At 38.4% G+C, this 15,554-nt stretch overlaps 1 protein-coding gene across 1 annotated transcript; it reads right to left on the reverse strand.

Moving 5' to 3' along the window:
• Positions 1-2,212: 2,212 nt before the first annotated feature.
• Positions 2,213-15,316, reverse strand: mst1 (macrophage stimulating 1). The gene is made up of 18 exons (XM_030730462.1): positions 15,079-15,316; positions 14,470-14,614; positions 11,840-11,955; positions 11,637-11,751; positions 9,655-9,791; positions 9,010-9,130; positions 8,752-8,870; positions 7,222-7,396; positions 6,649-6,779; positions 6,062-6,164; positions 5,635-5,771; positions 5,473-5,505; positions 5,274-5,388; positions 5,104-5,181; positions 4,523-4,669; positions 4,305-4,411; positions 3,901-4,040; positions 2,213-2,510 (listed from the first exon to the last, which is right to left on the reverse strand). Exons 1-18 carry the CDS (start codon positions 15,125-15,127, stop codon positions 2,349-2,351), a joined length of 2,130 nt encoding a protein of 709 aa, XP_030586322.1. The 5' UTR covers positions 15,128-15,316; the 3' UTR covers positions 2,213-2,348.
• Between the last annotated feature and the right edge of the window lie 238 nt (positions 15,317-15,554).

Here is a 15,554-nt window from a genome sequence, read left to right on the forward strand (position 1 = left end):
GTTTCAAGCAAAAGGTTTCACTCTCTGTCCCTCTGTTATCTCCCCACCTACAGTGCTAAGAGATGCAACTGTGTCATAAAGGAACATCAAATGGAGTTTCAGAAGAACAAAGTATGCTCAGAAGCACTATCATACGTTTGTTTGGGGAAATGTAACCCTAGATTGGCTCATTTCAAAATTGTGCCACACGCAAGCAGCATTTGAAGTCATCAGCAGAAAAATTTGTAGAGCAAATGCAATCATCTGATTTTGCATTCATTAATACTTTAAAAAAAGTTTAGCTTATTTGTTAAATAATGTAGTTCATTAAGAAAAATAGTAAAATAATTTTTAAAAAATCGGATCCTCCTTGAGTTGACATGCAGTATTTTCAGAATAAAATCTTCCCTTTCTGTGTGGATTTATGCTGTGCATGCTGCATGAGTGCGGCTGAAAAAAAAAAAATTCCTAAAATAATATATTTTCAAGATGTAACTTTTTGAGTTTACACAAACTGATAAAATTGGATGGAAATGTTTGAACCACCACAGCGAACACACATTCCAGAAGCAGCTCCTGCTGCCGCTGGACCACTCGCTGCCGAGTCATGTCAGGTGAGCATCCTGGCATGAGACCAAAATATAAAGCTTTAAGTTACAAAGATGAAGCCCAGAGATTAGTTTGGATGGTTTGCAGTACCACTTTCATCATTTAATTCATTAATTCTCAGACTGAGCATCCTGTGAAACCAGATAAAAAATAAATAAAAATCCAACCAAATGTTTGATATAAAGAAATTTTTAAAAATGGATATCTCAGGTTAATAGTAAAAGATGCACAAAACAGAATAACAAAGAAAACATTTGCATTTTTTGTGGCAGCATTTATTTAAAAAAATTAGTCAGGTTTCCCAGCAACTTTTGTTACTAAGAACTGGTAGTCATACACAATTTTCATTACTCATCTACTATAAATATTACTAAATGAAAGTGAACAGGATGACTCTGAAATCACAACCGTAAATCTGCTGTTTCCAAACACTGTATAGAGCATAACTGGCCAACATCAGTTAGACAGGAACACAGTCTAAACTTTTCTCCTATCAGGTTCTATTTCTGCAAACAAATATAAACATAAATCTTGTGATTATCTGAGACAAAAAGTAAAAGTTTTACAGAAAGATAGAATGGGTGATAAAGTGTGTGTGTGTGTGTGTGTGTATGGTGGAGGTAGTGGTAGGGATTCGCGAGAGAGAAATTATGTGTGTCAGTGTATGAGAGAGTTCACTGGCCTTCTGCAGTGTGTGGTGTGTCTGAGATTTGGTTGGACTCTGATCTTGAGGTTTATTTAAGCTGAATTCCGTGGGCTCATCAGGACCGCGTTACAAAAATCCGCCTATAGAACTAGAAAGAATGTGCAGCGCATACAGTTCTGCATAAGGCACAAAGGCATGTCTTTAGAGGTGGGGGCAGGCATCAAAAGACAGGCAGAGGAGGGATTTCTTTAGAGGCTGGGGGCAAAGAAGGTATTTCGGAGTTCCATTCATTGCCAGGGAGAGCAGAGGAGGCGTACAGTTTTGCATTAAAGGGTGCATTTCCAGGGGATGTTAGGAACTCAGAAACTGCGCTATAAACCTCCACACCCCTGCTCTAACTGGAAGTTAATTAGCTCCGATTTTCTTCCCTGACCCCACAGGGGCTACATTTAATTTGATTCCATTTAAAAGCTTTTAAATCTTTTTAGTTGTTGGTGCAAAAACAAGCAAGATTGGGAACTCTTTAAGCTGTGTTTGCAGCACTTAAACATTAAAAAAAAAGTTTTAAAAAGTAGCTGTGAGCAGATAAACATTTATTAGGGTAATAGCAAATTTTAAAAAAATGGCAAAGAAGCTGTAATAAAATTTAAAATCTCATCATAGTAAAAGCTTGAAAAGCAGCTTGCATTTTATGATAAATATTTTCTGCAAGGCTTTTTAGTTTGCACCTCAGTCTGTGTGATTGTTTATTATTTTTTCTTTTTATATATCTGGTAATTTGAGCAAAAGGAAAAAAAAGGGAAAAGAAATAGGACATCTGATGCACCTAAAGTTAGTTACTGTAACTGAAAGGATTAATTAAGTCATGCAGATATAATGCAGTCACAGCAGAAGAAATCCTGGAAGATACAGTATTATACCATATTTTCATGATTTAGTAATGCAACTCATATCATAAATTCTAATTATAAATCTGGATTTGTGTTAGGCATATATTTTATTGACAAAGAGACATCTGAGAAGGAGAAAAGTGCATATGTTCAGCTCAATAACACATCTTGCAGGTTTTGATAATACATTTGATCAGTTCTGTCTTTGATGGCGCTCTCTGCTTCTAAGCCATCTCCATGACTTTCTTTATCCAGTCCACATACATAGACACACGGATAAAGATGTTGGGCTGCCCCGGGTGTCCACAACGCCTCATGGGGATAATCACACCCTCGAGTACCCAGCAGTCCCTGTTCTGACATGCCAGAGGACCGCCATAGTCTCGCTGCAGACACACAGGAACAACACTCTGGGGTCATTATTTGTCTCTGTTATGACTGACTGTCATTGCTGAGGTTAGAAACATCTTGCAGTCACATCTAGTCCAGTTCACTTCCATTACCCAAATGGTGACTGTGTTTGATTTATGGGACCATATAAATAACTGTGTGTTCTTTGCTTAAAGTAACTTTCCTTATCAGTTTTCTCCACCATCAGTATTAGAAGTGTTAATTCCCAACACACTATGGCATTATTTTATGTCATTAAAGGAATATAGTTGGACATTTTGGGAAATACTTGCGTGCACTTTCTCGCTAAGGGGTTCAAGTATCTGGACATTTAATACAAAGCTAGACAAGCAGTTGATTAGCTTAGCTTAACACAAACAGTGGCGGAAACAGCTGGTGGAACCAGCTGGATCTGCTCTGCCCAAAAGGTAATGAAATCCACCTACCAGTCTCTCTTAAACTCACAGTTTAAACTCACAGTTTAGGAGATCACTTAAACAGTCTTTCTTAAACTCACAGTTTAAACTCACAGTTTAGGAGATCACTTAAACAGTCTCTCTTAAACTCACAGTTTAAACTCACAGTTTAGGAGATCACTTAAACAGTCTCTCTTAAACTCACAGTTTAGGAGATCAATTAAACAGTCTCTCTTAAACTCACAGTTTAAACTCACAGTTTAAGAGATCACTTAAACAGTCTCTCTTAAACTCACAGTTTAAACTCACAGTTTAAGAGATCACTTAAACAGTCTCTCTTAAACTCACAGTTTAGGAGATCACTTAAACAGTCTCTCTTAAACTCACAGTTTAAACTCACAGTTTAAGAGATCACTTAAACAGTCTCTCTTAAACTCACAGTTTAGGAGATCACTTAAACAGTCTCTCTTAAACTCACAGTTTAAACTCACAGTTTAGGAGATCACTTAAACAGTCTCTCTTAAACTCACAGTTTAAACTCACAGTTTAGGAGATCACTTAAACAGTCTCTCTTAAACTCACAGTTTAAACTCACAGTTTAGGAGATCACTTAAACAGTCTCTCTTAAACTCACAGTTTAAACTCAGTTTAAGAGATCACTTAAACAGTCTCTCTTAAACTCACAGTTTAAGCAGGTATTTTCCCACTTCCAATCATTCTATTAAACACTGACCTGAGATTGGTACTGTTTCATTCTCACCGACCCTAACCTAACCCATTCTCAAGAAGAAAACTCATTTTTAAATATATCAAAATATTCTATTAATTTATACCGCTCTTAATACCAAAGAAAATGGTCAGCGCTGTGGTACTGTTACTGGTACTGAAATATACAAATTCAAGCATTTCTACTGAAACATAACAGCGGTAAACTTTTAAAACAGTCCACAGTTTTTACATGGACACCTACCTCACATGCACCTACTCCACCTTGGAAAGCGTTTGTGCACATCTCATTTTCACGAACTCGACCTCTGAAGTATTTGTTGCACTCCTTGTTACTAATAACAGACATGTGGGCCACGTTGAGGACAGCCTCATTACCAGTCCCTTGAAAAACATCAAGAAGAAGGAATTAGTTAGCAGCTAATGTGCTTAGAGACACAGCAAAATAAAAAGGAAGTTGGACAGATGTCGAAAGATTTTGAAAATCGCAGTGACATCTGTTGCTCAACAGTCCAGATAGCTGTCTCATTTTAAAGCAACATTACTTCAAGGACAGAAAAGAGATGTTTGTATACTGCATGAAGCTAATGCTTCCAAATAATTGTACTGTTAATTTTATATAATTTTCTTCCAAAGGATTATACTTACCTCTTGTCTCACCCCATCCTGCAATCTCACACCTTGTCCCCTCGCTTACAATGTAGCGCTCGGGAGGGAGGCAAATCTGAGAAATACGCTCATTAAACTCGGCCGGGCTACAGAAAGAAAGAAAAGAGAGTCAGGGGCACCTTTAGGTATATGTCTGTGTTCCATATGTATGTGTGTATGTGTGTGAGTGCATGTTGGTTGCACTTGACAATACACACTATTCCAGTTGTAGCATGACTAGTTGAGATTCAGATGGTCCACAAACAATCTTGGTGAGAGGGATGGTTTGCACACCCGGTTCTCCTTCTTGAGGATCACGAAACAGTGTTCCCATCATGGCTGAATACCCAGGCAGGTCAACGTAGCTACGCACACATGCAGATGATTAAGCCAAGTATAACAACTTATATTAAAGCATTTTTGATATGATATATTGATGACACACTTCCATAAGGGGCTCACGCCTTCTGTTAAAAGTTACCATATCCAGACAATTATTTACGAAAGAACGATAGCAAATAATCACATTTACATTCTCGATTAGAGTTATATGGGTCGATGTATCTCTCTGTAATACCAGGACAGTAAATATGACTCTTCAATTAAGAGACATTTAGAATAAAGACTATAAACTGGGAAATGGCTCATCTGGCTCTTTCCCAAAGTAAGTGAATCTTCTTACAAGGATCTCTAAGTTTCTAACAGGAAATTCTAACACTTTCTGAGAGTAAACACTTCCAAAAATGTCAAATTTTGGATATGTTGAATGAGAGAGTCCTATTAAAAGAGCAGGGCTTACCAGGAGGAGAAGCACTGCTTCGTGCTGATCACCCATCTAGGATTAACCAGGGATCCTCCACAGAAGTGGTTTCCTTTTCTGCACACAAAGAGGTTAGAGGTTATACCCAGCACAGCAGAATGGTTTTTTTTTTACTCTAACTGTTAAACACCATCAGCTGTCAGACTCACCTGTCTCTGAGGCTCACTGTCCAAGGTGAGTTCCCGGGAATCCCGTTCACTATACGCAGCCTTGACCTCTGGAACCTGTCGTCTCTCATTCCACACTCACTAAACTCCACTTTCTCTGTGATCACACAAAGGTAGCTTAATACTGTAAAACATAGTTTGCAGAGGTTTTCAGTCATATTCGAAAGCCTGCTCAACTAACCTACTGGTTCAGTGATAGACACTTTCTCTCCAGCTGTGTGAAAACAATAACAGATTGAATGTTAAACTGGGAACATAAACTCTGGACTTTGAACCATCACCACACAGTCCATTAAAGTGCTTAAAGGATCATTAAAATGACACAGATAGAAAAGATCTGTACCACACTGTTTGATGGCACAGTAGTCAAACTCGGTTTTGTGGTCTGTGGTGTAGCACCAGGGTCCGTGATGGTCACCATCTGGGTTGCGGCAATAGTTTTCTGTCAGATTGGCATCTGGATGCGTCCTTGGGTTTATCCTGGAAAAATCACACAGATCTCTTAAACACTACAAGCATGCTAAAAATGCTGAAAACACAAGTCCTTGATATTTGTGACAGTATTATTTGGGTTTAATCCTAAGATTAAATTTCTAATTTATTCACCAATTTGAACCGAAAACACAGAGAACCTGCTGATTGTTGAAATTTAGAGCAGGTACAGCTTCAGTATAAAGCCAGTAAGTGCTTTTACTGCTTCGTTCATAGATGTGCATAAAGAAAAGAAAAAAAAATCATCTGCTTTTGTAAAACTTAAACATCCATCTTACTTTGTCCGGTGAGGTGTGTTAACATTCCATTTCTGGCAGGTTATGCCCTTACGAGTTTTGCGGACAGTGCCTCTGTAGTTTTTTCCAGTTTCCTGGTAGCAATCTGGAAAGCAGCAGAAAGACATCATCATGACAACGACTGTTATTAAGTGTGGCAGGCTGTCAAAGTAGCATAATGGGGCAGAACAACACTGCAATGCTCTGTCCCCTATCGCAACAAAAAAACCTTACTGCAGTGAATTGATCAATGGAGCATTTTACTGTTAATAAATTAGACTTTTAGTGCTGTAAAAAGAATGTGTTATTTTTTATTAAAAGCACTATGGTGTTGCATGACCAGTTGACTGAATAAATGAAATGTAGTTAAATGTTCAAACTGGGGGGAAAAAGAAGAAAGAAACTATTTCTGGTGACTAGATATTCCAGAGATTAGGGGGCTCTCGCTGGAGGGGTCTGACACTGATATTACAGCCCTGCACTTCCTCATATGAATATTCATACAGTTGTTGCATTGTAAGGTCATCTTTATTCATTTATGTCCACAGGAGCCTATTGGCTGGATTCTTATTACAGAAGAAGGCTAATACCCTCAGCTTCTATGTCGTCTGCACAACGTTTGATTTGCAAGCAGAGAGCAGTCCTCATCTCTGCGACAGATGTGAAGCACCAGGGAGCCTCTGACCCATCTGGGTTACGGCAGTAGTTCTCCTCCAAACCCCTGGATGAAATATAACACAAATTCAACTCATCACTGATGCATTAAATGACCGGTCACTGACACACTGCGCCGATAATGCTGTGTAGAGACACTGAGATCATGCTGAAATAACTAAGTTCTTGTTCCCCCGCTTGTAGCCTCTACTGAAAATGAATGAATGAAATGCTGCTAACCAATATTGGCACGATGAGTGATCACAACACCACAAAGAAGTTTAATATTCATTTCACATCCATACTGCCACTCTGAGAGCAATTTGCTTTTAATGTGGAGTTACTGACTATCCATCATCCACTGTCAACCATCAGCAGAGAAATAAGATGCAAGAAATTTCAGCGCAATGACATTTTGACATCAATATTCATGTGCGTTGAACTAATAAGCAGTAAAAATAAAAAAAAATACAAGGTTAAAATTAAGAATGATCTAAACATGCACTTACTTGCACTCATATATGTTTGGGTAGAAGGGGTGCTCATGGGGAAACTGGGCATCCCACCGCTGGCAGGGGATCCCTGACACTGTCTCGTTGACTTTCCCACGGTAATCCTCCCCACGGCCACGGAAACAGTTGGTGGTGAAACTGGAGCGCTGCCGCTTTTCCACGTGAACTTCAGCTGGAGAGAAGGAGCATGTTAAAGCAGACATAAACTTGTGGGTTACCAGAACAAAACAGAGGAGAATATGAAAGTTTGTTGGATTAGTGTAATGAAATGAGAGAAACTACTAGAGGATCAATAAAAAGACTGATAGGTATGAAAGAGGAAATAAGTAAATGACTCCATTCACAAAATAGGATAAAAATCATGAGAAAACTAAGACATAAAAGACACAGTGAAAACTTGAAAGGCTCAAGAAAACACACTGGTTTTTAGATGAGTTTTGAAGACATTAACGTGTTACATGATACTAATCATGCCACATGATGGCACTGTTTTATCATAATCTTTTGTGTCAGGGATCTCTATTCTCCTTGGAAATGCCCAGGTTACACAACCTATGTTGAAATTTTGAAGAATACCTTGTTTGCTTTATTTATTTAGTTGGTTGTTTATGTTCTGTCTTTGACCTTCACTGTAAAAATAAATAAATAAATGTGGCTACAACTACTACCTGCTTCGAAATATTAAGAATCAGAGGGAAATGATTTTTAAAAGTATTGGACAAACTACTGTATGTCGCAAATGTTAAAAAAAGAAAAGAAAAAACGGACTCTTAGCTCTCAAGTAAGCAACATTAATTTATAAAGTACTTTCACAGGCAAGGGTCACAAAAGACCTTTACAAAAATGTAGTGCACAGCAGACAAAATTTGGAATAACAGTGACACAAAATTAAATGAAAAAAAAAAACAGGAATTTAAATTATTTTAAAATAGACAATCACTGGATTTAAAAGTAATACAAAAAAAACAAAACAAAAACAAAACAACAACAACACAGGGCTTAAATCAGTGACAAACATCACAGTTGAAGCACATTTAAAGAGAATCACTGTCAGCACCGAAATATCTCATTTCTGAAAGCAATCCGCACAAACACAGAAAAGGTGATTTTTCTCGATTTAATTACAGCAACTTAATGAGACTGCCTAATCCCACTGTGTCTCAGAGTACTACAGGAATCAATCCGGCTTCCTCAGTCTTGCCTGAGGGACCCAGTGACAAAGACAAAACAAACAAGTCACAAGTCTAATCCAGTAAATTTATACTGTGATACAAAACATTACAGTGACATCTAGTAATTATCGCACTCACTGTATAATCCAATGATTAATTTAAAGTTGATTAATTAATAATTTTGCCTATAAACTCTTTTAAAGCCTTTTGAAGAGGATGGAAAAGATGAAGAGTGTTTTGCTCTTCTTTTTTCTTAAGAAATGTATATATAAAGGAAAAAATCCTACTGTAGGAGTGTTTCCAATAGTGTTTCTATGATAACAAGGCAAAAAAGAAGTAAAAGCAAAACTCTTACTACATCTACTGATGTCACAGCTTTCTCTTTCCACCTCAGGGTCAGTGGTGTAACACCAAGGTACTGGAGAGGCATCAGGGTTACGGCAGTAGTTATCATCTAAACTCTTATCAGGGTACCTGAAAAATACATATAGGCAGGTTTTTATGTCATCGAAATAACAACAGGAAGAACTTATATAGTACAGATGCAGCAGCAAAATATGCAGGTGTGACACTGACTCACATGCAAACAAAAAAAGTAGTAATGAGTGCGTACTTTTCAGGCTGGTAGATGTGTTGGTGAGGGTACTGCTGGTCCCACCTCTGACACTCTCTACCGTTCACAGTGTGGTCAACCTGCCCCCTGTAGTCCTCTCCATTACATGTGATACACACCTCTGCAAGCGGAATGACTCACAAAGTGAGAGACGCTTCAAGTGAACAAAAATAGACAAACATGCATAAAGCCCCCCCCTTTGTACAGTTCCTATAATTTCCAAATAATTTTCTTAAAAAAGAGCCTGAAGCTATTTATGGGGCACTTGGAAACACAGTGACTATCATAATTACACAGCAGTCAGCAAATAATGTTAATGTTTTTCCCTACAAAATTTGTTTTCTTGTAATAAAAAAAATGACAAAAACAAACAAAATGTGTGTGTGTGTGTGTGTTTTTTTAAGGAAATTCCTCAAGTAATCAGCAACTGTATCCAGCTTTGAAACCAGAACTCTATCCCCCCCTTCTTTCATTAAAAACTCAAAATTAATGAGTAATTACCATTTTCTAATTCCACCAAATTAAAGAGTTAATTACAAGCAAGCAAAATCAGTGATTTTTAGTACCCATAAATGAAGCTTTACAAATCACACCTGTTTGCAGTTTTCATAAGCATGGGGATGTGTGGTAATGTATGGGATGTACCATCTTTGCACTGGGGAATGTTGCAGCTTTCATAGCGTCGCTCAGGGTCAGTGGTGTAGCACCACGGACCGATCCGATCCCCATCTGGATTCCTGCAGTAGTTCAGCTCCAGACCGTTGGTAGCTGTAGGAGTCCACCTGAGACAAGTCGAGAATTTTTCAGTCAGTGATGCACTATTAATCATTGGTTCTTTATCATTGCTTTTACTTTCCCAGCCGTCACAAGGCGAGAGGCAGGGTACACCCTGTAGGGCTAAAACAGAGAGACAAACAACCATTCACACTCACATTCACACCTATGGGCAATTTAGAATCACCAATTAACATATGGCATGTCTTTGGACTGTGGGAGGAAACTGGAGTGCCCAAAGAGAACCCACGCAGACACGGGAAGAATCAAACCCAGGACCTTCTTGCTGTGAAGCAATAGTGCTAACCACCACGCCACCGTGCTGCCTTTGGGACTTTCATGTGCTGTTATTTAATGCCTCTGTTTAATTCTTAGTTTATTGTGTTGTTTGCAGATTGAGTTTTGTACCTTTTTACAGTATTCCTGGTTGGTTTCTTTATTTATTTCCCCAGGCCTTCTAAGTTAGTCATCTGAGTTCTTGTTTAGTTTATTAGTACTTTATTCCTTATTTCCGTGTGTGTTCCCTGAGTTCTCCGTGTCAAGTCTGCATTCTTGTTTCCATGTTCAGTTGCTTCCTGTTTTACTTTGTCATTCTCTTGTTTCGCATGTTTTATAGTTAGTTTTACTTCCTTTGTGTCGTTTTCCTGTGATTTGTACTGCTGTGTTTCCACCTGTTTCCTCTTCCTTCGTTACCTGACGTTTGTGTTTATATTGTATGTGTTTCTCTTTGCCCTTTGTCGAGTTGTAGACTACCACATGGTAGTGTGTTCCTCAGTTTGGACCTGCCTAGCTCTGTCCATGTTTTGGTTTAATTTTTGCAGTTAACAGCAATAAAGCTGAGTCTTTGAGTTTACATTTGCTTCTGGAGTCCTGCATTTGGGTCCACATCCTGCCTGCCACACTAATAAACTGTGATGACCTGATGGCTATTAATCAGATATTTATCATGACTTAGTCACTGTCAGCAGAGAAAATTATCTGGCACCTTACTTTGTTCTGAAGACTGATTATCATATTTTTCTTATCACGGTTTTTCTAAAGAAAACAGGCACCCGGGCTGCTGGAAATAAGGCTTAAATTAGTGAAATTTACAGATCATACAACCGGAACAATGAAAGGGATACGGGCAGCAATGTACTCTGTATTCTGACTGCAGTTTGGCTTTAAGAGAAATGAAAGACACAGCTGATCAGAAAAGTGACTTCAACTGTTTGGTTGTTGTCATGTGATTTTCCACCTCTGCACCTTTCTCCTACAAGAAGAAGAAGAAGAAGAAGAAGAAACAGCCTTTATTGTCCCACAGAGGGGAAATTTGGGTGTAACAGCAGCCGCAGTTATTATAAATATAAATAAAGATATAATAATTCACACTATTAAGAAAAGAATATATATAAAATCAACAAACAATATTAACCTAATACTACTAATAATAATAACACTATATACAATGTACATGATGTGCCTGTGTGTTGAACCTTAACAGGCCGGACTATTTACAGTATATTATATATTATCCTACATTGTGTAGGCTATTGTGGTTTTTGTTGGGAGCAGTGATGGTTATACAGTCTTACAGCTGCTGGGAGGAAGGATCTGCGGTAACGCTCCTTTGTGCATTTAGGATGCAGCAGTCTGTCACTGAAGGAGCTCTCCAGCTCAGCAACAGTTTCATGCATGGGATGGGAGACCTTGTCCATCAGTGATGTTATTTTGGTCAGAGTCAATTGGAGAATTATGTACATAAATAGAGCTGCACTGTTTATTGTTCATCCTTAAACTCAAAGAGTGAAATGGAGCGCTTTATCTTCACAGTATACTGGAGGACAGATGAATCATCTGCAGAAGTGACTCACCTGTGATCATGAGGAAACTTGGACCACCACTGTTGGCAGGTCAGTCCACTTCTTGTGATGGACACTTTGCCTCGATAGTCTTCTCCTTTACCCACAATGCACTTTCTAACATAGACTGAATTCAAAACAATCAATAGTTACAATACCGATGAGCAACACTGATCTCTGTGATGTCACTTTGTGCAAACCCATGTGAGTCTTACCCTTCTTCTCATAAAGATCACAGTTCACATTTCTCTTCACTTCTGCATTGGTGCCATCACCCACCCAGGGCAGATGTTTACAGGTGACAATCGGACGAGTCTCATAGTTGAAAGCTCTGGTGTTGAGAAATATTTTCAGGTCAAAACATTTTACATTCATGGGGATAAACTTAGAATAATCTTTACAACGTTTTAATGTTTTTAAATTAATGAGTGAGCATTTTTGATTATTTTGAGAATATGTTTAACATTTAACAGACAGTATCATGACTAGAGCCTGACTGATAAGTCAGCAGAGAGGATATGTCTGCTGATTTTAGCTAGTTCCTGATATATTGGTATCCGTCCATCCATATTCTTCCACTTATCCAATTCAGGGTTGCGGGGGAGCTGGAGCCCATCCCAGCTCCCATAGGGCCAGATGCAGGGTCCATCGGGACAGGTCACATCAACATTTAATGAAAAGTTAAAAAGTAAAGAAAAGATGAGAAAAAACACCCTTCATTCAAGTTGCGAGTGTTAATGTTGCATGGTTTATCCACCAGAGGGCATTCAGCAATTAGCAACAGGTGTTTGGAGCCACAAATATAACAACCAACTGATCCAAAGAGACCATGAGCGATCATGACGATCAACACGATTATTTTAAAACGTAACTGTTATACTTCGTTAATAAAGACTCATAAATAACTACACATAACAAATGCTAGAGAAATCTGTTTGTTTTCTGTTTCTGAAAGAAAAATTTCTACAGTCTCTGATTTTTACAGTTTAGGTTTTTTGGGAGTTTAGTTCTTTGTTTTTTTTCAAAGAGTTATTATTATCTCCTTCAAAAATGACTCAAACTGCTTTCCCACATTGTCAAACTCAATGCCGACACTACACTGGTCCAATCATCGGCCTCCACTCTGTGTGGTTTAAATCTCTGTGCTCTTCTGTCATTCTCCCTTTCAGACTCTCATTCGTGCAACCCACCTCCGCCCCATTTCCACCTCACCTGAGTCACTCAGAGCTCCATCCAAGCCTCCATCTTCATCACAACCAGCGTCTAGACTCCAGGGAGTCTAGACGCTGCTGGGATGCCATGATAGGTCATCAGAGTCTAATCGCCAAATAGATTAATTAATCTATCTATCTCAATAAATCATTTTTAATTCTTCCAAATGATCTCTCATTGAACTGATATTTGGTGATTTAAAAAGCCGATATTTCCGATATATAATTTCCGATTCCCTTTTCTTTCAGACACGTGTAACACCAACAGATTTGTTATGTGTAATTTTTTATTTACTCGTTTACGGTCTGCCCGACTCTACTCGGATCAGTGGTTGTTTGTGGTGTCCCAAACACACTTGTTGCCAACAGGTAAGTTGCAGAGTGCCCTCTAGTGGACAAACTATGCAACACCAGCACAACATGTTTGAAGGGTATTTCGCCTATCTCTTATTTACCTTTTTTGTTATAATTTATCGGCTGTTAAAAATGCAATACTGTCAGCAAGCACCTAATATTGGCAGATAATATTGGCCTGCTGATAAATCGATCAGGTTATATTCTTAAGACATTAAAATGATAGAAAGACAATGCAAAAAAAAAAAAAAAGTTGCGATGAAAATTGTGATAGTGCAGAATCATCCTTTTGGTTAACAGACGTGTGCTTTTAAACCTTTGTGTGATTATTCTGTGGTGGAAAACTTCACATCATCTAGCTAAGCAACAGTGCTCACTAAAGCATTGTGAAACATCCACAGTCTGCATTATTTCATATTTTTCAAGATAAGAAATTTAAAAAACCAACAGTGTGTTTAGTCTGTCTCTCAGGATTTCCACAATATCATAGGCAGTCAGGTCAAAGTGCACTGATTCCCACAAACTATATTCCTCACCAATACCAATAACAATCCTGGATATTAAAAACAACAACAACAACAACAAAAACAGTAGGGTAGGGTTTCTGTAGTTTTAAGCAAATATTACTAAAATAGGGTAAATTGTGTATTTGTTGGAGAACAGTTTCTCACCCAGGTTAATACAAATCTGGCCCCTCAGTGACTTCATGGCATCAAAATGGTGCATGTGTCAAGCTGCACAGCATCAATAGGTGACCTTATTGATGCTGTGCAGCTTGCATGGGTGAGAACGAAATGCCCTGTTCTAAGTACATAGGCCCACTTATTAGCAAAGGCTGTCTGGTGGTCCTTTTGTGAACTGTTGTCCTAAAGTAATTTAAAGTGTGTAGTGTTCTTTGAAATTCTGCACCTTACCTGTATTTTTGCACCTTATTTACTTTCTAGGCACTTTATCCGCATTCCCAATTTTACGCTGCTAATGTACATGTCACTACTTCATGAACCATTTTACCATCTATTCTCCATCATATACTAACACTTGTCTTTAGTCCTGTCTTCTAATTACTTGGTTAGATTGGGGAAAATTAGGAATATCTTTTGTAGTTATTTATTATAGATTTTTTTTTTTGTATTTATTGTTGTATCTACATTGTTTTTGTATGGTCTTGCACTTTTTGTACTGTGTTACACCGTGATCCTAGAGGAACGCTGTTTCGTTTCAATATGTACTTGTATGTAGTTGAAATGACAATAAAACGTCTCTGACTCTGACTTATTTACCTGCAGTCCAGGGACTGGGAACAGCGTGTGGCACAGTCCTCCAGGTTCAGGCCTGGTAAAATCTGCACTCGAGCAGAGTTCCAGGAGGTAGGAACGAGCTCTCGGCCCTCAGAGCGCTGGAAGTCATTCAGAGGACTGCGGTACCCTGTTCATGTATAACAAAACCACAAACATAATGCTTACAGACTGATGTGGGGACCATACAGTATCTGCATCTGTTTAGTCCTGGTTTTAACTGGAGAGCAGTGGCACCACATGTACCATTTGGGTAGGAGCCTGGACACATATAACCTTTGGACCAAGGCTCTACCGCCGCTTTGAGACAGCAGAAGCCCAGAAAACTTTTAAACAGCAGCACAGTTACACAACTGGTAACTCAAACAGATTTCCATTACCGCAGATACCCGCTGTATGCATTAATGATTTGCTAAAATCCATCATATGGCAACTTTACTGCTATCAAAGTGAAAAAACCTGTTTATTTATTTTTTTTTATAGTTAATTTGTTTTAAATCTTCAGTCTGTAAACGGGCCTCTTAACCCGCAACTCCGTAGATTTAAACAAGTAATGAAACTCATCAGAATAAGTAAAAAGTTAATAAATCTTACCGGTGACCACCCCGACAGTCAGGAGAATGCAGTGCAGAAAGTGTTTCATTGTTTGGAGCGGTGGAAGATAAAACTCTTTTATAATCACTTTATGGAGGTCAGAAATGAGATATCTGCTCTAAAATCTCCTTTTTTTGATGCCTTCGGGTAGTAAACTTTAAACAACAAACAATTCGACCAGAAAGTTCAGCACGATGTTATCCACACGGAAAGCCTAAATCATGACCACCCACACGACAGCTCTGAGCCTTTGCTCAAACAGTCGCCTTAATCCCCAAAACACAGCCAATCAATAAATGTATTAATCATTAATGAAGAGTGGCACATCAGACCCTGTTCATGAACCTTCTTCAAGCTACTCGGATATCTAAATATCTGCATCACAATTACGCTCAATATTCTAGATTAACAAATTAAAAAAAAAAAAAAAAAAAAAAAAAACAACAAAACAAAACAAAACAAAACAAGACGAGCCA

The sequence above is a fragment of the Archocentrus centrarchus genome, chromosome 5, assembly GCF_007364275.1.
Source record: "Archocentrus centrarchus isolate MPI-CPG fArcCen1 chromosome 5, fArcCen1, whole genome shotgun sequence".
NCBI lineage: Eukaryota > Metazoa > Chordata > Actinopteri > Cichliformes > Cichlidae > Archocentrus > Archocentrus centrarchus.

What these genes read in the sequence shown, in the direction of transcription:
- mst1 (XM_030730462.1), bottom strand. Translation starts at nt 15,127, where the DNA reads ATGAAACACTTTCTGCACTGCATTCTCCTGACTGTCGGGGTGGTCACC. An exon ending in TGATCTTTATGAGAAGAAGG is followed by an intron (nt 11,752 to 11,839) that starts GTAAGACTCACA and finishes TTTTGAATTCAG; the next exon opens with TCTATGTTAGAAAGTGCATT. An exon ending in AGGATGGGGTGAGACAAGAG is followed by an intron (nt 4,041 to 4,304) that starts GTAAGTATAATC and finishes ATGTTTTTCAAG; the next exon opens with GGACTGGTAATGAGGCTGTC.